Source organism: Cnephaeus nilssonii, assembly GCF_951640355.1.
Source record: "Cnephaeus nilssonii genome assembly, chromosome: 19".
NCBI lineage: Eukaryota > Metazoa > Chordata > Mammalia > Chiroptera > Vespertilionidae > Cnephaeus > Cnephaeus nilssonii.
This window is the reverse complement of record NC_137090.1, coordinates 2,654,634-2,679,527: the sequence shown is the minus strand read 5'-3', so window position 1 is coordinate 2,679,527 and position 24,894 is coordinate 2,654,634. Positions and strand designations below refer to the sequence as shown.

Sequence of the window (24,894 nt, the reverse complement as noted above, 5' to 3'; positions counted from 1 at the left end):
GCCCGCAGGGCCCTCCTTCACAGACGCCGGGTTTCTGCCATGTTGGGAAGGTCGGGCTGCCGAGGCACCGCCCCCGCGGCCGGCTTCCTGTGCGTCACTTCCGGCAGCGCCGCCTGTCTGCAGCCGACTTCCGCCGGCGTGCCGCGCGGGCCTCGTGTTCTGTGTCCCAGTTGCCTGGCTCCGGGTCTGTCCTCCCGGTGCTGCCGCTCCGCCGCCCGAGGGGTGCTCCCCCTTTCTTGCTGAGGGTTTTAGGGGCCCGACGGGCCCGCGTGGCGCCGGGGAAGCGGCCCAGCCGGCCCCGGGGCCTCGCGCGCGCAGCCTGGCGGCCCGGCGCCCTCCGCTGCTGCCGGCCCTGCCGGGAGCCACCGACTCCTCGCTTGGTGGCCGCGACCTCCGAGGGCATGTGTTCCGGGCCCAGCGCTTTCGGTTCTCGGAGGAGCCGGGCCTGGGAGCGGAGGCGGCCATGCTGGAGGTCCGCGTCCCGCAGGTGCGTGCAGCGGCACCCGCCCGAAGGCGCTCCGGCCCTTGGCGCCCTGGCTTAGGAGCGGTTCTCAGCCCACCGAGGAGCCGGGGGCGGCGGGGGCTGTGGGTCCGGCTTCCTGCCTTTAGGATGGACCACAGAGCGAAAGGTTTGGTGTGAAGCCTTTGGCATGTTACGTCTTTCAGGAAGGAATCTGGGGACCCTGCCAGGAGGGAGCTAATCCACTCCGATTGTTTCTTGCCAGGAAGTGGCATTTAAAAAAAAATACATTTTATTGATTTTTTACAGAGAGGAAGGGAGAGGGACAGAGAGTTAGAAACATCGATCAGTTGCCTCCTGCACACCCCCCACTGGGGATGTGCCCGCAACCAAGGTACATGCCCTTGACCGGAATCGAACCTCGGACCCTTCAGTCCGCAGGCTGACCCTATCCTCTGAGCCAAACCGGTTTCGGCAAAAGTGGCATTTTTAACACCTAATATTTTCTTTGATCTCGTTGAAGGGCTTCTTAACTAAGCTTCATCCGGGAACGGGAGCTCCAACCCTCACTGACCAAGTAAAGTTTGGGGGTTGGCACTCATTTCCTTTCAGCTCACGAATGTCCCCAAACTCAGTAATTGTACCTTATATGCGTCCGGTTTTTCAAAGCATTTTCACGTTGCAGTCTTTCATTTGGTTTTTAACAGCAGCCTGTGACGTAGTAACCGTTTAAAGATGAAACACAGCCCTGACCGGTTTGGCTCAATGGATAGAGCGTTGGCCTGCGGACTCAAGGGTCTAAGATTCAATTCTGGTCAAGGGCATGTACCTTGGTTGCGGGCACATCCCCAGTAGGGGGTGTGCAGGAGGCGGCTGATCAATATTTCTCTCTCATTGATGTTTCTAACTCTCTATCCCTCTCCCTTCCTCTCTGTAAAAAATCAATAAAATATATTTTTAAAAATAGATGAAACACAGCTTAAGTGGAACCCATTCTGACAGTTGCTAATGCCTTCACGTTGAAATACCCATTTGGATTTCTTCCCAATTTTAGGAAGTGAACATATTCCCTGTGAGAATAGAGGCCCCCTTTTTTATTTTTTAATAGATTTTTATTGATTTCAGAGAGGAAGGGAAAGGTAGAAACATCAATGATGAGAGAGAATCATTGATCGGCTGTGTCCTGCACGCCCTCTACTGGGGATCCAGCCCGCAACCTGGGCATGTGCCCTTCACCGGAATCGAACCCGTGACCCTTCAGTCCCAGGCCAATGCTCTATCCACTGAGCAACCCCGACCGGGGCAGGGCCCCTTTTCTTTACACCCAAATCTGCACAACTCTGGTCAGAAATCCCCCATTGTCCTCCTGGGTAAAGTCTCCCGGGCAGGCGTTTTTGCTCTCATTCACCCTGCAGCCCTACAGGTAGGACAGGATCTGGCATGTTTCAGGCACTCACGTTTGTGGAGTGGATTCTGTTCAGACCTTAGTTCCTTCACCTTTGTCACTTTTACTTCAGCCCCTTTCTACCACCCCACTAGGGGCACCCTCTGCTCTAGGAGACAGACCTGCGGTGTTGCAGTGTTTAACGATAGCTAACTTGGCTTCTTTTGTGCCTGGCACTGTACTAAGTAGTTGGCATTGAATCTTCCTATTAACCCAGTGAGATAGTATTGTGTAATTGAGGAACCTGACCACAGACTTAATAACTTGAGTGAGGTCACACAGCTGGTAAAGTCCAGATCTGGAGTTGGAACTCGGGCAGACTCATTTCAGAGTTGTGAGCTATGTTATCTTGCCTCTCTAAATACCACACTCGCACAATTCTCTGCTTTTTCAAAGGCTTTGTAAGCTGCCCGCCTTCCCAACTCCTTCGAGGGGATATAAAACTGCCACATGGTAAGCACTCTTCACACGTTTATTCATTCAACAAGCATTTATTCAGAGACTCGTGGCCACTCAAACCTCTTCAAGGCTGTCTTCCTAGGACCACATTGTTTCTCATTAGCACACCAAGTTATGCCTGTGCTTAGAACCCTCCAATACCTTCTTGCATTTAAAAAAAAAAAAAGGGGGGGGGGAGCTACACTTCCTGTGGCCTGTAAGAGGGCAGAGTTTGGTCCTGCCTCCCGGTGACCTCTGCTTGCACTGCACAACCCTGCCTCCAACCCCTCCGCCTGTGCTCTCTGTTGTCCAGCAAGAGGCGTTAGTTCCTGGTTCCCGGCCTTTGAATCACCCTCTCTCCCTATCTAGTGCAGCCACCTTGTGGTCATTGTCGTCCCCACCCCCACCCCCATTACTCACATCACCGAGTTTGTGTGTTGTGCTTATAGGATTATCATGAACCAAAAATATCTTTGCTTACTTGCTGCCTGTCTCTCCCTAGTAGGGTACATATGCTCCATGAGTTACATCCTCAGCCTAGAAGTCATTAAGCTACGAGTCTGAATAAATGCTTGTTGAATGAATGAATGAAGAGTGCTTACCACATGGTATAGCAGTTTTATCCCCCCTTCCCCCCCAATAGGATGTGAATTGGAGAGCAGGGAAATGTCAGTCAGGGACTCAGTAATTGCTGTTAAGTATTCCAGTAGATGAGTTATTTTGTACAAAAATTCTTTTCAGGTCCTGCATCTTCAGTATGGAATGTATGTTTGGCCCTGTGCTGTAGTCCTGGCCCAGTACCTGTGGTTTCATAGAAGATCCCTGCCAGGCAAGGCTATCTTAGAGGTACATGTGTCTTTGAGGTTTCAAGCACGCTGTGTTCAGATGCTATGTTCAGATTGAAGTCTACATGCTTGATATTTTGGCTTTTGTTAAATACAGGGTGGGGCAAAGTAGGTTTACAGCTGGATGAAAAGTTTCTTCTTGTATTATTTTCCATACTGCAAACCTACTTTTGCCCCAGTATTTTAAAATCGGGGTAACTTGGCCAGCTTTTAAGGCATGCGAGAATGATTTTTACATTTGTAAGACTGTGTTTAAAAAAATGTGGCCCACCAAGACTAAAACATTTACTGCCTGGCCCTTTAGTTGCTGTGGGCCCTTATTCCGTGAAGCCCTATGACTAATTTGGCACGGAAGCAGTCATTAAGGACATCTTCCTAGGGTGTCCCAACTGGGTCATTTGGGCTCTAACACACCCATCCTCAAACTGGGAATGGGAAGCTTTTATTTCAATCAACGGGAGTGCAAAGACATTCCTTGGCATTGCTCCTGCTTTAAAATGTCACCTTAAACCAATCAGAAAATCCCCTTTTGTAGGAAGCCACATTGTAGTCCTGTCAGGCTTTATTCACATGAAAACAATTAAAATCAGTAACAACTGGCTGTGGGTGTAGTCACCCTGGAGCTTCTAGAGGCAGCAATCCCTACAATTAACTCCTTTGAGAACTGAAAACGACAGAGAAGTGCCCCAAGACTACTTCTCTGGGCATGTTAAGCAATGAAATGGCCTCACACACACATTGACTTTGGAAGCACTGGGTCAGTTGCAGAATACAGGGCCCTGTATGGGACTATAACTGCAATTTGACCCAATTAAGAGGAATCACACAGGCTCTTGCCACAAATTCAAAGCCTAAGGTTTCTACAGGTTAAGGCAGTGTTTGAATTATGGTATGTTTTATAGACATAAGCTCAAATACACACTGCTCACAAGGACGAAATGGAACTGTCTGCTAAGATCCAAATTCTTTGCAGTTCTAGGCAGAAACTTTGAAATGTCATCTTTTTAAACTTACTAGATTGGAGCTGGAGTGAGCCTTCCAGGAATTGTAGCTGCAAAATGTGGTGCCGAGGTAATACTGTCCGACAGTTCAGAGCTGCCTCACTGCCTAGAAATCTGTCAGCAAAGCTGCCAAATGAATAACCTGCCACAGGTGCGTGTTGTAGGACTCACGTGGGGCCACCTGTCTCTGGACCTTCTGGCTTTGCCACCCCAAGACATTATTCTTGCAGCTGATGTGTTCTTTGAACCAGAAGGTAACTTTTTTTCCTTAATAGCCAATGTGGCCTGATACACAATGTAAGTAGAAAGTCTATAATATTAATAAGCCCTTTCTTCCTAGACTTTGAAGACATTTTAACTACAGTCTACTTTCTGATGCAGAAGAACCCCAAGGTCCAATTGTGGTCTACTTACCAGGTAAGAAGGTAAGCCAAGCTAATCCTGGTTTAATTAAGCCTTAGTAACCCAATGCCAAAGGATAACATGAAAAAACATCTGAAGCCAAACAGGAAAATAATTTTAGAAAGTTTATTTTTCAGTGCTGACTGGTCACTTGAAGCTTTGATCTACAAGTGGGATATGAAATGTGTCCACATTCCTCTGGTGTCTTTTGATGCAGACAAGGAAGATATAGCAGAATCTGCCCTTCCAGGAAGACATACTGTTGAAATGCTGGTTATCTCCTTTGCAAAGGACAGTCTGTGAGTTACACCTACAAGCTGTTTTGGGACAATGTCGATACCGATTAGCAACCTGGCATGCCCGTGAGGATCCAGACCACTTCAGCCTGAGAGTATAAGCAATGGGTGTAAAGATGGTCAGATCTATTGGCCTTAAGACTGATGTGTCATTTAGACAGTACTTGTGGGATACATAGCCATGGAAACAAAAATTAAAACACCTATTAAGGACTCAAGTTGTTCCTAAGTCATTAAAATAGGGCATCAATTAGGTCATGAGAAAGGAGTAGCCACAACCTCAGTGTGCTACCATAGAGCATCAATTTTAGGGATAGTTGAACTGGCATTTAAAAAAAAAAATCAGCTAAGCATTTCACTTTGATACTATACAGTAACGTTCACAAGAAAATGGCACAGGTCTTTCAAACAAAGGGAGGAAAAAAGACCGAGACATATTCTGAGAAAAGCTAACACCAAGAAAACATTTTTAATTAAACTATAGAAACAATGGTTATAGTACAGAATATTTATGAGCAAAAAAAAAAAAAGATACACCATGTTTTAAGTACTTACAAAGTTACAAACCATTTGCTTCCTTAACATTTTTCATATTTCAAGTTCATACATGAAGATGATCATTTTTACCATTTGGTGGAGTGGGGGGTAGAAAAAAAAAAAGGGTGTATTTATCATCAGCTAGATGTGCTCACTGTATGCTCCGTTATCTATATGCAAGGCCCGGGTGACTGGAAGTGCAGTTGTCAGGCATTTTAATAAACTGGACAGCCATTTGTTTCTGCACGACAAGGCATCTTTACACAGGAGCAATCGGGAGAAAACAGGAAACAGCCAAGCACTCTGCACTGCAACACGCCACCTTAACAGCTAACCAGCATTACTCAACTGCTACACAACTGCGCCTAGTGCACAAAAATACATAAGAGAAGAGATTAGAATTGTGTTTGGTAAACAATCCTTTCAAAAAATCAAGTCTTTTCACCTGAAAAGTCTTTATACAAGTTTAGGTTCAGATTACCATTTAGATCTGAAGGTAAATAACATGCACAAATTTACACCAACTTTTGTAGGTTTTTAATTCTAAGGAATGAAGGCAATGCTGAGTCAATCTCTTGACAGCTTTAGGCTGTGCGTAATGGCTGCACGTTTCCTTAAAAGTCAGGAGGCCACAAATTAGGTTACCAATCTGTTTAATTTCAAACAAAAAAAGTCAGCACTATATAAACAAAAAGGAAATTTTACCTCAAATATCCAAGCCAATAATGAAATCTGAAGTCGTTCACCTTACTAAATTACAAGAAATTTGAATAACAGCAACAAAATGGCACATAAAATGAAGTTTGCCACCTGAGGCAAAGCTTAAAACAAGTAAAAAGTTAGACAAAATGTCACAAAATAACCTTTTCAATAGCCAGTTGCTTGTTCCAAGGCAGGACTCTTTGATGGACTGAGCATGTGGTCCTTTTCCTCCAGGTTTTCTGTTATGTTGCTTGCCGACACATCTAGGTTTGAAAAGAAATTAAGTTCAGTTTACCTTCCATTACTGCGAAGTCACCCAAAGCGCACATGGTTTCAATTTCAGGCATGTACTCACTAAGGCTCTGGTGAAACAAGTAGGTTACAGAAAGGTTCCACCCAGCCATTCTCACAAATTTTTAAGGCCCAAATTAGGAATTTTTTATATCAGCATTTACAAATTTGTGCATTTTGGCCAAATGACCAAGGTGAAAAATTGTTAAGGGGGGAGGGGGGAGAAAAGAAAAGGGGGGGAGGAAGGGGGGCTGTATCCAAACAAAACAACTTGAAATCAGAAAAGTAACCTATATTTTGAGATAAATTTAGTTTTCAAACAAAACATTTGGCAATTGAGAATAAGGCTTTAATATCTGAGCTACTCAGGGCCCTTCCTTTTAAAAAACAGGACCAAACAATTTGAGAGTTAAAGACACACTATCCTTTCCCCACCCAGCGCAATACCTGTAAACTTTTTGGGTTCCAAAAGTTCATTGCTGCTTTTTGCAATTCGTTTGCCACATCCACTAGAATAGTGAGTCCCAGTCAGCACAACAATAGTTGAGCTGATCGCTTTCTCTACGAGGATAGTGCATCTTTAACATTTAAAGACAAACCTGCTCCAATACACGCCCACAGAAACTGGTCCCTGGAGGATCAGCCAAATCAGTTAAAATCTGCAATACTGGCCAATATTCTTTTATCAAACAGGAGACCGCAGCTTTAAAGGGGAAAATGCAGACGTTGGATAAAAACAGCAAGAAATAGTCATTTTCATTAATAGGTCTCAAACAGTTTACGAAACAGCCACCATCATCTACGCTCACACACATCCTTCCTGCAGACCCCTCACTTCCGCTCACTCCCGGCGCCGAGCGCAGAGCGGCTCCTAACGAACTCGGGAGTCGCCCTCCGGCGAGCGCGGACGGAACCCTACTCACACCCCACCGAGCCGGGTCATGTGCCTCGGACCCCGTGGGCATTACCGTTTGCTTAAGAGGACACGGCTCCCTCCTCTTCAGGAGACTTGGGGGGGCTCTTGGACCGCGACCTGGACTTGGACTCCCTCTTGGACACGGGCGGGGGACTCCTGGACCGTGACCTGGACCGAGACCGCGAGCGGGATCTGGACACGGAGGACGACTTGGACTTGGATCTTCGCGCCGACCTGGACTTGGAGGTGGACCGAGACCTCGAGCGAGTGCGAGACCGAGACTTGGAGCGGCTGTAGCGAGATCGACTGCGGGACCGGGACCGGCTCCGACTCCGGGATCGGCTGCGGCGGCGCCGCCTGGGGCTGAGGGCGGAAGCGAGAGGCGCGTCAGGCCCCGCGATCCGGCCGCGCCCCGCCCGCCCGCCATTATCTCAACGCGCCGCCATTTCCCGGTCGCGAGCCGGGGTCGCCCAGGCCCGGGGCCGCCCGCCACCACGTGCCCCCGCGCACCTTTGTGAGTCAGCCCGGGGCCCCTCCCCAATTACCTGCGGCTCCGGCGTCCGTAGCCACCACCCCCGTACCTGCGGGGTGGCGGTCCCCGGCGGCTGTGGTGCGAGTCCGGCGGACGGCCGTAGCGCGCCATCTGCACGCGCAGCTCGCGGCCGTCCAGCACGGCCCCGTCCATGGCGTCCATGGCGTCTTCGGCGTCGCGCTTGTCGTGGAAGCGGACGAAGGCGAAGCCGCGGGACTCCTTAGTGTAGCGGTCCCGCGGGATGTACACGTCGCCGACGCGCCCGTACTTCTCGAAGACGCGCCTCAGGGTGTCGGGCGAGGTGCGGTAGGTCAGGTTGTCCACCTTGAGGGAGGTCATGCCCTCCACATCGGGAGGCGGGCGGCCGTAACTCATGGCCCTGGAGCGTCGGCCAGGCCCTGCGACTGCGCGCCGAGAAACGAACGCCCTGGGCGGGCCCGCGCGTTCCGCAGGGGCGGCGGCGGCTTCCTCAGACTAGCTCGGCTCCACGCCGCGCCTCTCCTCCGGCAATTGGCTTCCGCGTGGGACCGTTTCTGAGAAGCCGACAGACGGACCGAGCAACCACCCTCCGAAGCACAGAAGCAACTGGGCGAGTATGCGGCCCCAGTGCCCATTTATATTCCGCCTCACAAAATGGCGCCCGCGCCACCCAGAAATGAGCCCTCTGATTGGCTGGTCCCGCAACGTCCCTGCCGCGTGCGCCGGCCCTGCCCGGCGCGCCTGCGCAGAGCCCGGAAAAGCGCGGAGTCACTGCAGCTGGGAGGGGGCGTGGCTTCGGCCGGCAGTTGGAAAGCCCGCGAAACGCTTCTTCCGGCGGGGCGCTCTGGGGCAGGAGGAAGGGGAGGTGCTCCCCCCTGGGCTCCGCCTCCCTCTCCGTGCCAGTATCCGAGTTCCTCGCGGCTTTCCGGCTTAGGCCTCAGCCCCGCCTCTGTCGGAGGGCCTCCTCCTTCCCCCATCAGCCGCCCCAGACCCCGCCATGTGGTCCCAGGTCCCCTCCCGCTGGGTTCCGCTTTCCGCCCCGCCTTAGCCGGCCGCCGCGGGCCCGGCCCCGCTCCCTTCAGCGGGGAGGGAGGTCTCGCGAGGCGCCTGCCGGTCCCGGGCGGCGCGGGACTACATTTCCCAGCTGGCGGCCGGCGCCACGGCTGCGGTCAGGTGACCGGGCCGCCTGACCCGCACTGAGTCTGGGCCCGGCGGGCGGGCGGGCGGGGCCGCGCCGGCTCTGCAGCTCGTCCTTGGCTCCTGATCCCCCCTGGCGGGCCCCTCCACCCGGGCGACAGCCTTCTGGGCGCTCCGCCGGGTGCCGGGCTCTCCCTCCTCGCGCCGCACCCTAGGAATGTGCTAACTGTGCCCGCGGGGAGCGCTTCGCCCTCAGCCGGGACTCGGATGCGCGGACTGGAGGGTGACAGCCTGGCTCCCGGCTCCGGACCCGCCTCCGCTCACCACCCCTTCACCCCCAGGATCGGCAGGGGGTGCGCCCCGAGGAGAGCCGACCGCCCGGGGCTGCCGCCGCCGCGGGCCTCCGGCAGAGTGGAGCCAAAATGTCCCCGGAATCTAAAAAGCTCTTCAACATCATCATCTTGGGAATTGCCTTTATGTTTATGTTCACCGCCTTCCAGACTTGTGGAAATGTGGCGGTGAGTTGGGGCTGCTGTCCCGCCTGGGATGGAGGGCCTCATGGCGCGTCCCAGAAATGAGAATGAACCTTAATCGTATCCAAGAGCGCGCTCCAATTGCGCCTTTTACTTTCTCAGCCTTCCTCGTTGTTTTTTAATGATTAGGATTGATTTCACGTATCCAACATTTCTTCTGGGCATAAGGGGATGTGAAACATGGCCGTCGGTTTCTCTGTGTGATTCGGGGTGTGTGTGTTACCTGTTTATCTTACTTTCTGTCCGTGTTAAAGTCTGCCTTGTACTTGGAGATAAGGCAGAGTTTCCGCAGGCCCCCTCCCCCACCGCGCTTCCCTGACTTTGGTTTATCTCTTGTTCTGTAATCCTTTTTCTTCTCTCCGTCACTTCCAGTGTTAAGTATTGGGCATCTCCCATTTTTACTTTATTCCCAGTGCTTGGAGACTTTCCAGGGGGGAGAGGGGTTGCAAAAACGTTTCGTGTTGTTGATTCGTTTTGTCTTCCACACAGCAAACTGTCATCCGGAGTTTAAATAGCACCGACTTTCACGGCAGTGGATACACCAGGTATGGTTCTGTACCGTCAGTTTTACTTTACATATTCGGGGGGGGGGGCGGTTTGCTTAAATCCACATCAGAATCACGGGCAGTCGCCGGCCCCTGGAGCCGGGTGAGCCCTGGGCCCCGGGTCCGGGCGAGGCCGCCGGCCCCTGGGGCCGGGTGACCCCTGGGCCCCGGGTCCGGGCGAGGCCGCCGGCCCCTGGATCCGGGTGAGCCCTGGGCCCCGGGTCCGGGCGAGGCCGCGGGCCCCTGGATCCTGGTGAAGCAGTGCCCCTGGGTCCAGCCGAGACCAAACCAGAGGGAGTCGGACCTGCATTACCACCATTTGTCCACCATCCAGAGCTGAGGGGTCAGTGCCGACATGTACTCATAGGGAACCGGTGGACATTGATATTGGGTCTCAAAAGAACTGTTGGTCCAGAAAGAAACTCACTACAGACTGATTCATTTGCCTGTCAGCATAACTATTATTGCTCGTCGCACATTCAATTCTTATAAGTATATCTATAGTGACACATGATTTCGCTCATCTAGGGGAAATGATGAACAACATAGACTGATGAACAAGAACAGAACCAGAAACAAGGAGGCATCGATCGGACTATCGGGCCTCAGAAGGAGGATAGGGGAGGGTGGGGGGAGGGGGGAGAGATCAACCAAAGGTCTTGTGTGCATGCATATGAGCCTAACCAATGCTTAAGTTCAACAGAGGGTTGGGGCATCCAAGGGGAGGGGTGTGGGATGGGATTGGGGGGATGAGGACAAATATGTGACACCTTAATCAATAAAGAAATTTAAAAAAAAAAAAAAAAGAATCACGGGCAGTAAAATACAGGGAGTTCTTAGTGACTGCTGTTTCCTTCTCTGTATCTAGACTTTTGGGGAGAACGTCGTTGAATAAAGGCGATGAGTTTAGGTTTCATGTAGAAATTAGACACCAGATCTGAACTCCCGGCTTCATAGCCGAATTGCTGCATTGCCTTCCGGGTTTCCTCGCTCAGCTAGCGCCTGCCGAGCGCCGGGCACAGGACCTGGCATTTCATAAGCACTCAAGTATTGTCACTTTACGTCTTCCCAACCTTAAAACAGAGGCCGTTTTATATGACTCTTGAAACACTTGGTCTTTCTGCTTTTGCAATTCCATGAGGATTCATAGGCTGTCATCAGGAGCGTTTAGGTTTTCATTAGGGTTTTGAGTCCCAGTCTTGCACATGGCAAAAAGACCTGCGTAAGTCCCTGGTACACTGTGCCTGGAGCCGGGAACATAACGTGCGCGTGTATCCACACACAGATTTCTCCATCCGTAGGTATTAGATTGTGGCCAATACCAGTCTTGCGGGTCACCTCTCCCCACCCCCACCCCGTCTTATTTGGTTGTCACCTATCCTAAGCCTGACCTGTATGTGATATTTGAGAGTAAAGGGATATTTATGCCCATTTTTCTAAAGGATTCCCACAACGTAGTGCTTTGTATTCACTCATATTCTACGGAACAAGGAAAAGGACATTTGGTATTTGAGAGATTTGTAAAAGCCAAAGAATAATTTACTGTGGGCTTGTAAATAGTAAGTAAATCCAGGACCTTTGAAATGGTTTTAGTCCCACTTTGTCCCAAGACATAACGTACCAGGTAAGGCTGGGTCTGTAGTCGCTGAATAATGTTCAGTGAGACCATTAGGTTGAGCTACGTGAACTCTGGCTTAAGCAGGCTATAACTCCGCCTGTTATTTATAGCAGCAAAGGCGCTCGCACTTGCCAGGGGTTGTAGGCTGAGTCTGGAGAGCAGACTGGTTGACGGGGGCCTCGGGAGTCAGATGACCAGGTACGGGGCCTGGGCAGGCGACTTAGCCCTCCCGTGTTTCAGTTTCCTTCTCTGAAACGAGGACGCTAACAATACCTTCTTCACAGAGCTGGTGGGCTTAAGAGCAAAAACATGTAGAAAGTGCTTGGCATAGTGCCTGTTGGCTGTGGTTACAATTTACCAGGACATCAAACACCATATCGTCCAGGGCACACTTCCTCAAAGGAACATCGGATAAGACTTCAATATTTGGTACACGTGAGACCTTGAATATGGCGTTCGGTTTAAGGATATAATTATAAATGCCGCCTAAAGGAGAGGAATGTTCACTGCAAAACGTCCACAGACTAAGTAACCTTGAAGAGGGAACTTTTAAGACAGCTCTGTGTTGTTCTGTTTTTGTGTGTTCCGTGTCCAGCATGGCCATCATTTATGGAGTGTTCTCTGCTTCAAACCTGATCACGCCGTCCGTGGTTGCCATCGTCGGACCTCAGCTCTCCATGTTCGCCAGCGGTCTGTTTTACAGGTGAGTCGGGTACTTGTCTTTCTTTCGTTTTACTGGGAACACCTTCAGCATCTTTCAGGCACACAGCGAACGTGTAACAGGAACCTGCTGACTTGGGCTGAATAGAATAGATCCGTGGTTGGCAAACCGCGGCTCGCAAGCCACATGCGGCTCTTTGCCCCTGGAGTGTGGCTCTTCCACAAAACACCACGGCCTGGGCGAGTCTATTTTGAAGAAGTGGCGTTAGAAGAAGTCTAAGTTTAAAAAATTTGGCTCTCAAAAGAAATTTCAGTCGTTGTCCTGTTGATATTTGGCTCTGTTGACTGATCAGTTTGCCGACCACTGGAATAGATGAAGGCGATGTTTTAGGGGTTTGGCTGTCTTCTCTGTGCTCAGGGATACCACATCGTTTGAACGTGATTGGTCATGTGTATACTCGCTCTTGTTTTACTCTTAATGAGAACAGTACGCAAAAATCTCTTTCCACGAGAGTCGAAAAGAATTTCCGTGCAATAATCTTACTTGATATCAAGTTGGCTGACAGGAATTCAAATGAAAGAGCTCAACGTCCCTGGTGGGCTGGGAACTACAGTCCCTTCATGGGCTAAGCAGCTGGCAGAGACCAGCTGCACACCATCGTTCAGTGCCTGATTTTACACGTGAGAACCAGTAGACTAAGAAATGCGTAGGTCACGTCTGTCTCTTTTTGTTGTTGTTTTTTCCAACACTGGAGGAGTCCTTTACAGGTTGAATTTAATTTTTTTAAAACTTGGTTTTTATTGATTTTTAGAGAGGAAGGGAGAGAGAGAGACACACACATCCAGGATGAGAGAGAGAGTCATGGATCGGCTGCCCTCGGCACGCCCCCCACTGGGGATGGAGCCCGCAACCCTAGGCATGTGCTCTGACCGGGAACCGAACCGTGACCTCCTGGTTCATAGGTCGGCGCTCACCCACTGAGCCTCGCCGGCCGGGCTCCAGGTTGCCTTGAAGAGCGGAGAACCCTCAGAACTGACTCCCAGAAGGCATAAAGGCGCTCTGTGTCAGGTGTTGTTTGATGTAATACGTTGACCTGTTATATTTTAGCATGTACATTGCCGTTTTTATCCAGCCTTTCACGTGGTCCTTCTACACAGCCTCTGTGTTCCTCGGCATGGCAGCTGCTGGTGAGCATTTGGGGGTTTGTCTTCTTCGTTTCCCGGGCTTCCCTAAGAGTAGCATTTGTGCGTTTAGGACGTAAAGCGGCGTGATTTCACGCCCCCGATAACCTCTTGGTTTGGATTTTAGTGCTGTGGACAGCCCAAGGGAACTGCCTGACAATCAACTCAGACGAGCACACTATTGGGAGGAACAGTGGGATCTTCTGGGCACTCTTACAGTCCAGGTAACGATCCTTCGGAGCTCAGCCTTCCCTGCCATTTCTTGTCACATCGTTTTAGATCTTCGTTGTGTCGAAAACGCAGATTTCCCCACGTTGTATGACTTAAGTTCCTAGCCGCACACAGGTGAAAAAATTTCATAGAATTACTTAAAATGCATGGACCGACCTCAAATGCATTGGAAGGTTTGGTTAGTAAATAGGAACTGATATTAACCCTAATATATTTAGCACTGGCGATCTTTCAGGGACTCTTGGGGTCTTACTTAACTTTAATAATCCTCATGAGATAACATACCGATGAGAAAACAGGCTGAAAAGTTAAGTAGCTGGTCTGATTTAAACCATCATTCTCTGGACTCCAAAGGCCACGTCCTTCTGACCAAGCTACACTGGCAGGTAGCTATTAACAAATACGTATTTAAACTCAAAAGCCAGACGGAGTCGTTCCCAGAGTTCCAATAAACAATCACATGCCTTAATGTGAGTCAAGACCTCCTGAAGGCGGTGCTGAGTCAGGTGCCGGCCCGTGGAGGGGGGCGGGGGGGAGGGGGCGGCGGCCAGCTCCATCTGGGCCAGTTGAGTTTTTCAGAGTCAGGTGCGGTGGACACTTTCCAATGACCTAGGGCAGGCAGATACATTTAAACTTATGTACGCTTCCTGCTTTCTCTCTTTTTAACAAGTAATGGGAACATGGCTTAAAAAACTAGAAATACGAAAATAATTTCCCAACATTCTTTCTTCCCTTTTTTATTTTTTTTTAACCCCAGCTTGTTCTTTGGAAACCTCTACATATATTTTGCGTGGCAAGGGAAAACTCAAATATCAGGTTTGTGTCATTCATTTTGCTTTGTTCAGCTATGTGCAAAACGTAATGGCAGTTTCGCAAAATTACCCAGGGTTCCTTTGTTCAGAATGGTTCTGATGGACCTTGGTACCTTAAGGCCTCTCAGATTTTAGCTTTTAGTGACTTTTCCCCTGGGATTATGTTATTAAGCTAATGACTGCAAATAGCATCTGCAGGTGTGGGAGGGGGTTATGCTGTAAATGACCATATGAGTCGGTTGTCAGATTTTGGCATTCTTAATTGTTTTGTCTGTATGCTTCTTGGATTCAAAGGATAGGATTGAGTTCTTGTACCTTTTTTTTCTTTTTGCTTATTAGTATTTCTGTAACTGAAAAAGCAAAGGTGGAGATATCCTATTTTACTGTTGCCGTAAAGTACAAGTTGAATGAGGAAGGTTATAAACAAGCCCAAGATATCTACTTTCTTCTCCTTCCTCCCCCCCAGAGAGTGACCGGAGAACAGTGTTCATCGCCCTGACAGTGATCAGCCTGCTGGGGACAGTTCTGTTCTTCCTCATTCGGAAGCCGGCCTCCGAGAACATCCTGGGAGAAGATGAGTTTTCCGATGACCAGGACCTGGAAGTCAGCGAGTAAGACGTCGGACATGTTCCTCTCTACCAGAAAGTGTATTTGGAGTAGATGTAGTCCAGAGGTTACCAGCCTTTTTATAGCCCAGCTGATACCCGATCCCGGGCAGGCAGGAGGGGAAAGTTTTAAAGCAAGTGCGGGGAGGAAGGGAGGGCCCGGGTGGGAGGTGGCTTTGCCCCAGCCCGTGCCCACAGGACCTGGGGCTTTTTTCAGATTCTTGTACTAGACCTGGCCCACATTTTTAATCAATGAATTATACCTCACCCAGCCGTGAACCCAGATGGCGGGAGGTGTTGCTTTTGGAGCGTTTTAACGCTGAAGAACTTACTTTTTACGCAGTAGGAGTGGCGGGCAATTGAGCCAGCACACATTGTTTTCACGGGGTGAAAACAGCAGGGTGAGCCGTCAGGTCTGCAAAACACACGCATGAATGTGTTCAGCGCATCCAGCATGAAAGAATTCTGCTCCTGGTCAATTCCATAAAGAGCCACCAGGTGGCGCCGAGCCAGCTGCTGGGCAAGGCCAGCCTCCTGGAGCAGGGAGCAGCCAGGCGCCGGGCGTCCTGGCCAGGCCACGGGGACCTCAGGACCCTTGCAAGCTTCAGTGGAAGGGAGACAGTATTTTTGTTCTCTTTTCAGTTTTCAGGGGATAAAACGTTCCTGTCCTTTCTCTTTCTTTTACCAGGTCTCCCCGGAACAACCTGACCAAGGCCGTGGACGCGTTCAGTAAGTGTTTGCTGTGACTGACGTACGAGGACTGACTGTTCAGGAGCCACGTCAGCACGTGCCTCTCCCTTTCCCGTGGTGCCTGGGGGTGACGGTGCCCCAGTGTTTCCGTCTTTTTGGGTCTGCCGCTCTGAAGGCATGAGTCTTCTCCATAAACACATCTGGAACGGGGGATGTGAGGGATGGCGGTGATCCCACAACCTCACCCGAGTGGGGGTGTGGGAGGCGCGAGGGGGCGGCAGGGAACCCCGGAATTGGGGGGTTACAGGAGAAAGTGAGGACACAGGCCATCTCTCCAGGCATCCCTCCCCTCTCGGAGGGGGGCCGGAGCGCTGGTGACCGAGGGGTTTGAAAGAACAGTCACTCGCATCTGTTGGGCTCTTCCTGGCTAACCCTCTTTCTTGTGTTTCATTTTATTCTCACAATCCCAAGGCTTGTATAACATGTATGATATAGCCTGTAGACATGACCTGTCCTTATCTCCATTTTATAGAAGAGAAAACAGAGGGTCTCGGGTTCGATTCCTGGTCAAGGGCATGTACCTGGATTGCAGGTTTTGATCCCCGGCCCTGGTCAGGGCGTGTGGGAGGCAACCAACCGATGTGTTTCTCTCACATTGATGTTTCTCTCCCTCCCTTTCTCCCTTCCACTGTCTCTTTAAAAAAAAATCCTTGGGTGAGGATTAACAACAAAAGTACAGTTTTTAGAATGCATTTTCCATCGCAGATTTTAACTAATTTGAGCAGCATGAAAACAAACATTAAAGTGAGCGCAAGCAAGTGCGGAACTAAAGTTACCCTCAGACCCGAGCGAGCAGCTCAGGAAGTGTGTCCAGCGCCGTGTGGTCAGCGAGCCCCGGTGACTCCCCTCTGCGTCAGCCTGAAGGCTGCTCCGGGCGCTAATTCCCTCAGGAAGTGAGCACTTTGCCCGCTATCGACTCCCTTCATGGCCTAACCTTTAAACACCACTGTTAGGATGTTCTGTTGTTTGATTCCATTTTCTCCATTTCATGTGTCTTTTTTTTTAATTAGAGCAGGAAAATGCATTGGGGAAAACGCGACTCTAGAATATATTTGAGCAGTCGAAATGAGCATTTTATCTATAGAGCAAATAGTTCGTACCTTAAGCTTTTTGTTGTTGTTGTTAATCCTCACTCGATATTTTTTGCATTGGTTTTTCAGAGTGGAAGGGAGAGGGAGAGACAGAGAGAGAGAAACACAGATGTGGAAAAGACACATTGGTTGGTTGCCTCCCCCTGCACGTGCCCGACTGGGGCCAGGGATGGAGCCTGCAACCGAGGTACGTGCCCTTGACTGGAATAGAACCGGCATCCCTTTAGTCCCAGGGCCGGTGCTCTAACCATTGAGCAACCGGCCGGGCCATCCCTTAAGCATTTTAGTCTGAAATGTGGATCACCGAACTCTATCCCAGTGTATTTGTTTACTGGCATGTAATATGACCAAGGGGTGTTCTGGTGAACATATGTTTTAGAACATTCGTTCGATTCGTAGAAATTAAGTACCAGATTATTTTCTTTGGTTTTACAGAAAAGTCTCTTAAATTGTGTGTCACCAAGGAGATGCTCCTCCTCAGCGTTACCACGGCCTATACAGGTAGGCGCTCAGCAGGGAATAGGTGTCTTTTTCTGGTTTGCTTTCTGTCGCGGACTAATGACAACTGCCACCATGTCGTTCTTTCTCACAGTTCTGTGCACTGACTGGGCTCAGCGGAGGGGTGCTTGTGATGGTCCCAGTGGGGGTCTCTTGTGGGTGCTGTTAGGGGGCAGCTGGGCTAGAACATTCAGGATGGTTTCATTTGCTTTCGGAAGGCGTCAGATCCAGGCTGGGACTCTGCCTTCCCAGGTGTGCCTGGCCAGCTGCAGGCCCTCCCACGTGCCCCCTCCTCCCCTCCCTGCAGGATGCCACACTTCTTAGTGGCACGGGCTCCAAAAGGGGCAGCAGGAGAAAGGACCAGACCCTAAAGCTAGCCCGGCACCTGCCAGCGTCACCTCCACAGCACACAGGGCCAGCCCACATGCAGTATGGACGGGTCTACACTCGGGCTTATATCCGGGGCACGGGTCATTCCAGCCAGTGATTGTAGGGCAAAGCGGACCCTGTAGAAAATAACAGAGTAAATCTTTGTGACTTTGTATGGATTAAGGTCATTTTTTTAAAATATGATTTTTACTGATTGAAGGGAGAGAGGGATAGAAACATCAATGATGAGAGAGAATCATTGATCAGCTGCCTCCTGCACGCCCCCTACTGGAGATCAAACCCACAACCAGGGCAGGTGCCCTGACCAGGAATCTAACTGTGCTCTGGTTCATAGGTCAACGCTCAACCTCTGAGCCACACCGCTGGGCATTAAGAGCATTTCTGATGAAAAGGAATGAGTCTGGTGGCTTACTGCTGGTCACGTGATGTGATAATGGGTGGGGTGCTCTTACGTCTTAACAATCACAGGAAACTCATTTCCTCTTAAAAGGGCTGGAATGCGCCACTTGCTACTTTGCCCTTATCTGCCTCGTGGGTAGAAGCATCATTTTAGGAGAAAAAGAATAAATAGTAAGCATCTTCCAAAGTCAGTTAAGGTTTGTTTCTTTGAGGAATCAGGTCTTCAGCCAATCTGCCCTAATTTTACCCTTTTCACAGTTTCCTGGGGGAAAGGATTTAATTAAAATGTTACTGTGCAATAGTACCTGCTGGTTTCTGAATGATTCCTCTGTTGCCTTGGGAAGCTATTACAGATGTCCGTGAGCTCTGTCCTCTGCCCGTCCCCTGCATACACACGCAGTGACCGTTCTGAACAGAAGCTCGTCTTTGCTCCTCTGAGTTGTATATTTTAATCTGAAATATGCGACATCTGCCGTCAGGGGGCCAATCCCATTTCATCAGTGACACAGCATGAACACTCTCTGCCTGGGAGTAACGTTTCAGGCCGAATGAGTTTTTGTTGCTTGTGTGTGTTTGGTATGTGCGTGGCTCAGACCCTCCTAGGCACGGAGGAGAGCTGGGGAGGGGCAGGGGTGAGTGTCTCACTTAAACCCGATTGTTCCGGAAGGTCTGGAATTGACGTTCTTCTCCGGGGTGTATGGGACCTGCATCGGCGCCGTCAATAAGTTCGGAGCCGAAGAGAAGAGCCTCATCGGGCTGTCGGGCATTTTCATCGGCATCGGGGAGATCCTCGGTTAGTCAGGAGAGAAGCTTTGCATGAGACCTGTGTCAGTTACAGTTGAAACGTTAAGTGTGCTTTACAACTCTCTGTTCTTGAATTTCTATTTCCCTGTTTATTTTTCCCCAAATGGGCAGGTCTTTGTTTTTTTATTTATTATCACTGTTGTAAGGACATTTGCCAAATAATTCAGAGACAAACCGTAAACAGGAAAACACACGGTCTCTGAAGGTGCTCAGGTGAGGTGTCCGGGAATCCCCGGCTTTCTTGTTCTCCGATGCCAGCTGGGGTCCAAACCCCCCACCCCGGTTCGGACACTGCCTGCCCCCGTGAGCATCACACTCCCCAGGGTCAAGGGCGTCTGCCCTGACCTCAGACCCAGGAGGAAGCCCTGGGTCCCCAGTCTGCCCGCACTTCTGTCTCACTGGATTTCATTTCTTTTTTTTTTTTCAGATCGGTGTTTTGATTTATTAACCTGATCTCGGTCGTTCTGTTCTCGGTTTCGTTGACTTTATAGGTGGGAGCCTCTTTGGCCTCCTGAGCAAGAACAACCGCTTCGGGAGAAACCCGGTTGTGCTCCTGGGCACCCTCGTGCACTTCGTAGCTTTTTACCTAATATTCCTCAACATGCCCGGGGACGCCCCGATCGCCCCCCTCGAGGGCACGGACAGCAGCGCTTACATCAAATCCAGGTGAGGCGGCCTGCTTTCCTGGTAGGCAGGGGCGGGCGGGAGGTGACAGATGGGTGGCTCTTTAAAGCCGGGCAGGTGATCCTGCTCCGGGAAGCCCGGGACTTTATAATGCGTTTATGGAGCCAGGATGAGTTTAGGTAGAAGTCCATAGAGAACCCAGTTATTTTTGTAGTTGGTGCTAATCTTTTTCCACTAAATCTTTTTCTCGATCTACAAAGAAGCACATGAGCATCCGGTTTGAATGTTTTGCCTCTGCTTTTTTGAGCAGTGAAATCACTAGAAGTGAGGGCCTGGGGGAAGAACAGCGAGGAGCGGGTGGCCGTCCAGCTGGGCAGGGCGGTGGTCCTTTACTGACATTTAGGTCCCGAGCTCAGCCGCAGGGCGGTCCTGCCCAAACAGTGTTGCTTCCAGACACTCGGCAGCCCAGAGTTTGCTGGACTGTGAACATGCGTGCACTGGAGCACAAATTCTTCCTTTGAAAACTCCAGTATTTACTTACTCTTGTTTCACAGTGTTTAAAGCTTGGAAGGCAAAATGCTTTTGTGGGTGAGCCGCTTTTACATTGGAAATGGCTCTAGCAAATGTGGATACTCATTCTAAATCGATTTTTCTTTTATTCAGCAAAGAAGTGGCCATCTTCTGCAGCTTCCTGCTGGGTCTGGGAGACAGCTGCTTCAATACGCAGCTGCTCAGCATGCTGGGCTTTCTCTACTCCGAAGACAGCGCCCCCGCCTTCGCCGTCTTTAAGTTTGTCCAGGTAACCTCGTCGGCAGGTTGTGCATCCTTTGTTTTAGTGCTTTAACTGTTTTCTTATTAAATATATTTTTATTGATTTCAGAGAGGAAGGGAGCAGGAGAGAAATAGAAACATCAATTATGAGAATCATTGATCGGCTGCCTCCACGCCCCCTACTGGGGGTCCAGCTGGAAAATCCTGGCATGTGCCCTTGATCGGGAATTAAACTGTGACTTCCTGGTTCATAGGTCAACGCTCAACCACTGAGCCATGCCGGCTGGGCTAGCTTTGTTTCTTATAATGTCTACGATGACGTAGACGGTGACGATGGTTACCCGCTCTGGACGGGAGTTTCTGGTGCATGTTTGTGAGCGGGTGACGCGTGGAGCCTGTCGAGACACATGGAGAGCTCTGCCAGTCACGGAAAGCCGTGGGGGCGGGGCGGGGGGCTCGCTGTGAGCTCGGGCCACCGCGTGCATGCTGTGACCCGTCCTCTTTCCTCCTAGTCCATCTGTGCAGCCGTGGCGTTCTTCTACAGTAACTACCTTCTCCTCCACTGGCAACTCCTGCTCATGGTGATCTTCGGGTTTTTCGGAACCGTGTCCTTCTTCGCGGTGGAGTGGGAAGCCGCCGCCATCGTCGCCCGGGGCTCTGATTACCGAAGCATCTGATCCAGGGAGGCCGTGCGAGGAGGGAGGCCGAGCCTCCGCAGCAGCCGCACGGCCGAAGGACAGCGCGGGGAAGGGCCGCCGTCACTCCCGCGGGGCGGGGCTCAGTGGGGGAGAAGGAAGACGCAGGCCCGCCGGCGTCGGAGGCCGAGTTCACAGACGTTCGCCCTCTAAAGCAAGCGGCATGGGGAAGCTGGTTCTATTAGAATTGTTTAAAGATGTTGTTTTTCCACCCGCCTATCACGAGTTCTTTTAATCATGTTACCGAATGTAAATGTTCCCTCTCCCTCCTGTTTCCTGGAAAGAGCTTGCCTCGATCAGAGCACTGGCCATATGTCACGTGGAGACTCTCGCTGGGCCTCGAGGACGTGCTGCTGCGCAGTAATGGGGAGCATATGCTGCCCCGCGTGGGTCTGGGACGACATTTAAATAAATGGCAAGAGGCTGAAATGGAATCTCGTCTTTGAAAGGATTTTGCACTTTCTTCCTCTTGCAACGTCTTGTTTGATACGTTTTCTTACCTCGCAGTTCATAGCGAGGAGTGCCTGGTGGCTGGCGCCCAGCTGGGCAGGGCCTCTGAGATGAGCTGTGCCCCTGACTGTTCCAGAAAAGCCCCAGCGGGAGGCTCCCCGTGGTTCGGGGTTTGTGTGCGTTGGCAGGGCCCCGCTTCCGTGCTGAGGAGCACATACATGTACAGGGAGGGAGCTCTCCCTGGTCCTCAGAGACCCGCCAGCCGGGAGTCTCCTGTAGCCCAGCCGGGAGGTGTGTGCGGCCCGGCTGCCTGCGGTGCCTGGAGCGGGCGGCGGGCGAGCTGAGGTCGGGGCGGGGGTCAGGCTCTCCTGGCGGAGGACAGGCCTCGGGTTATACAACCCCACTTCGCAGAGCCCTTTCAAGTGCATTTGGCTCGAGCCCCCCAAGAGAGCACAGACGTTAGGAGAGGGATTAGCACCCCATCTGAGGCTCAGAACGGGGTGCAGAGACACGGGGAGGCGGCTCCGCCAGCTCAGAGCAGCCTCCTCCCCACGCACGTGCCCCGGTGCTCCCTCAGGTGCGGGGTCGGGTAGGGTTTTAGGAGGCGCATGGAGAGCCCGCGGCATCTTGCCCTTGGACCTGGCCCGGGAGACGTGGGTGCCGAGCGCTCGGGCGGGAGTGGCTCCCCGCGGTGAGGTCTGGCTGAAGGGCCGGTGGACTCTGGGGGCAGTGAGGGCGATGCGGAAGCATCCAGGAGGGAGTCCATGTGGACGCAGCCCGGGGCGGAGCCCAGAGCGGGCACGTCGGCCCCAGGCCCCCATCGGCCTCATCGTCCCTCTCTCCGGGTGACGCTCTGCGGTGCGGGGTTTTTTGTTTGTTTGTTTTGTTTTTACCGCTTGCCTTTCCGTGTTATTGGAAGCTGCCAGGTGTCCGCAGTGAAGCCAATTTAAACCCAGTGGAGCCTGCAAATAGGAACACTTAGGCTTGGGAATGGGGGAAAGGATGGAGCTGCAGGAGGGCCAGTGTCCCCGGGGTGAAGAGGCGAAAACCACCTCGGGGCCTGCAGAGTGGGTTTCATTTTATGCAAAGAAAAATGGGGGGGTGGGGCTGGCTGGTGCTGCTCAGTGATTAAAGCATTCCCCCTTCCATCCCTTCCCACCTCCCTCCCTCCTGTCACTCTCCCTGAAAAGCAATGGGAAAAATATCCCCAGGTGAGGATTAACACGCACACGCACACACACACGCACACGCACACACACACACAAGAAAAATGGGGAGGTTCCCGCAGAATACCCATCAGCCCTCCAGGTGTGCTCTTTCAGGGCCACGGGCTCCACGGACTCGTCTCCACTGAGCGGTCAGTGGCGGCCGGGGCTCCTCAGCCACGGCAGCTGGTCCTGGCCGAGGCCACCTGGTTCCGCTGCTTTTCTGAGCCTGAACTGCATTCCAGCCGAGGCCGACATGCTACCTGTAGGGAGCTGACTGCCCGGAGCCTCTCTCACCCTCAGACACCCCCCCATCACTGAGCAGCAGCGAGTCCCTGCCTGCAGAGCACAGCCCCCCAATTACCCAGCCTGACTTCAGTTTCTCTAATTATGGCTGAGGCCCCGCAGGCCTCCCCTAATCAGCTCAATGCAGACACACACTCCCCGCTCCCTGGCTTCTAACTCGCTCTCTGCTGTTGGGGTGAGGTTTTCTTTTAAAAAAAGATTTTATTATTATTATTATTATTGATTGATGAGAGGGAGAAAGAGATCAGTTTGTTGCTCCACTTATTTATGAATTCCTTGGTTGTTTCTTTTTAAAAAAATCCTCACCCAAGGATATTTTTCCATCGATCTTTAGAGAGAGTGGAAGGGAGGGAGGGAGGAGGGGGAGAAACATCGATGTGAGAGAGACACAGTGACTGGTGGCTTCCCCATGTGCCCTGACTGGGGCTGGAGATTGAACCTGCAACCAAGGTGCGTGGTTTTTTTTTTTAATGTAATTTTATTGATTTCAGAGAGAAAGGGAGAGGAAGAGAGACACATCCATGATGAGAGAGAATCACTGATCGGCTGCCTCCTGCACGCCCCACACTGGGGACCGAGCCCACAACCCGGGCATGTGGCCTGACCGGGAATTGAACCGTGACCTGCTGGTTTATAGATTGACACTCATCCACTGAGCCACGCCGGCCGGGCTGAAGTACATGATCTTGGCCGGGAATTGAACCTGCATGTGGCTCGGCCTGTGTTCACGGTCACCAACACCACCACCAAGACACAGCCCTTTCCCAGACGTCCTCGGTGAAATTGGCAAACGAAACGGCAATGTCTCGAGTGGGCCTCGTGGCGCTGTGGTGTGTGTCACACTGAAAGGCTCCCGCCGTACACATCCCTCGCCTCTGGCACCTTCTCTCCTGCGAACGCCCACGTCCGCTTGCGAATTTCACCTCCGCCCGGTGCTGCCCACGTCACCTCCAGGGACCTGATTCATGATGCAACTGGGCCTTTGCACCTTCTACCAACCGCTCCCTGCTTTCCCCGCCCCTCCCCCCGCCCCCGGCGTTACCTTTCTACTCTGTTTCTATGAGTTCGACTTTATCTTTTTTTAAAAAATATTTTTTTTATTGATCTCAGAGAGGAAGGGAGAGGGAGAGAGCTAGAAACATCCATGATGAGAGAATCATTGATCGGCTGCCTCCGGCACGCCCCACACTGGGGATCAAGCCTGCAACCCAGGCATGTGCCCTGACAGGAATCAAACCGTGACCTCCTGGTTCATGAGTGGATGTTCAACCACCGAGCCACGCCGGCCGGCCTATGGGTTCGACTTGAGATCCTACACAGAAGGGACCCCATGGAGGACTCGTCTTTCTCTGCCTGGCTTACCTCACTTGGCATAATGCCCTCCGGCTTCGTCCGGCCGAGGAGCAGGGCCAGGATTCTCCAGGCTTCCCACCGGGTTCCTAGACAGTTACACAAAACACCTCCTGCTCCAGGAAGCGGGGGAGCGAGCGGGGTGCAGTTCCGGGCGCACCCCCCCCCTCCACCCCGCCCCGGAGGTGGGCCAGACAGGCGAGGGGATGGGGTCCTGTAGGAGAGTTCCTGCAGAGGTGACCTGTCCCCAGAGGCGTCCACCTTTCCCTGGGCGGTACCTCCCCGAGCCGCCTCTTCTGCTGATATTCCTGAAGGAGACCCAATTCATTATCCTCCTAAAAACTGGTTTAAACAGAGAGCCCTCAGCTCAGCACTGCCGAGGCCTGGGATGACGG

At 51.6% G+C, this 24,894-nt stretch overlaps 3 protein-coding genes across 12 annotated transcripts in view; 2 read left to right on the top strand and 1 right to left on the bottom strand.

Annotated features, from left to right (window-relative positions):
- The window catches only part of METTL23 (methyltransferase 23, arginine), a 40,892-nt gene extending 35,712 nt beyond the window's left edge, over positions 1–5,180 (top strand). For 3 of the 4 annotated variants that reach the window (XM_079798172.1, XM_079798174.1, XM_079798173.1), the window contains 4 exons: positions 3,084–3,188; positions 4,205–4,442; positions 4,529–4,613; positions 4,728–5,180. In XM_079798172.1, coding sequence (XP_079654298.1) covers positions 3,084–3,188; positions 4,205–4,442; positions 4,529–4,613; positions 4,728–4,893 — 594 coding nt within the window. In that variant the 3' untranslated portion in view covers positions 4,894–5,180. Of the gene's footprint in view, positions 1–98; positions 488–3,083; positions 3,189–4,204; positions 4,443–4,528; positions 4,614–4,727 lie in introns of those variants that run through there. The other variant, XM_079798171.1, reaches the window with a different exon arrangement.
- Positions 5,181–5,379: 199 nt separating this feature from the next.
- On the bottom strand, positions 5,380–8,465 carry SRSF2 (serine and arginine rich splicing factor 2). Of its 6 annotated transcripts, none has more exons than XR_013815077.1 (4): positions 7,878–8,465; positions 7,016–7,695; positions 6,287–6,388; positions 5,380–5,788 (listed from the first exon to the last, which is right to left on the bottom strand). XR_013815077.1 is itself a non-coding variant. In XM_079798177.1 (3 exons), the coding sequence occupies exons 1-2, from the start codon at positions 8,237–8,239 to the stop codon at positions 7,392–7,394; spliced, it is 666 nt and encodes a 221-aa protein (XP_079654303.1). In that variant the 5' UTR covers positions 8,240–8,465; the 3' UTR covers positions 6,060–7,119; positions 7,385–7,391. The 6 variants fall into 6 exon arrangements, 3 of the variants coding, with proteins under 3 accessions (XP_079654303.1, XP_079654302.1, XP_079654301.1); XR_013815078.1 differs by having other exon boundaries at positions 7,385–7,695; XR_013815079.1 differs by lacking the exon at positions 5,380–5,788 and having other exon boundaries at positions 6,060–6,388; positions 7,016–7,119; positions 7,385–7,695.
- A 387-nt stretch (positions 8,466–8,852) lies between these two features.
- On the top strand, positions 8,853–21,658 carry MFSD11 (major facilitator superfamily domain containing 11). 2 transcript variants are annotated; one of them, XM_079798164.1, is made up of 13 exons: positions 8,853–9,498; positions 10,003–10,058; positions 12,272–12,379; positions 13,445–13,524; positions 13,646–13,742; positions 14,507–14,565; positions 15,028–15,172; positions 15,855–15,895; positions 17,443–17,508; positions 18,962–19,087; positions 19,590–19,764; positions 20,386–20,521; positions 21,006–21,654. In XM_079798164.1, exons 1-13 carry the CDS (start codon positions 9,403–9,405, stop codon positions 21,168–21,170), a joined length of 1,350 nt encoding a protein of 449 aa, XP_079654290.1. In that variant the 5' UTR covers positions 8,853–9,402; the 3' UTR covers positions 21,171–21,654. The 2 variants fall into 2 exon arrangements, with proteins under 2 accessions (XP_079654290.1, XP_079654291.1); XM_079798165.1 differs by lacking the exons at positions 8,853–9,498; positions 10,003–10,058 and having other exon boundaries at positions 12,279–12,379; positions 13,470–13,524; positions 21,006–21,658.
- The last annotated feature ends 3,236 nt before the right edge of the window (positions 21,659–24,894 follow it).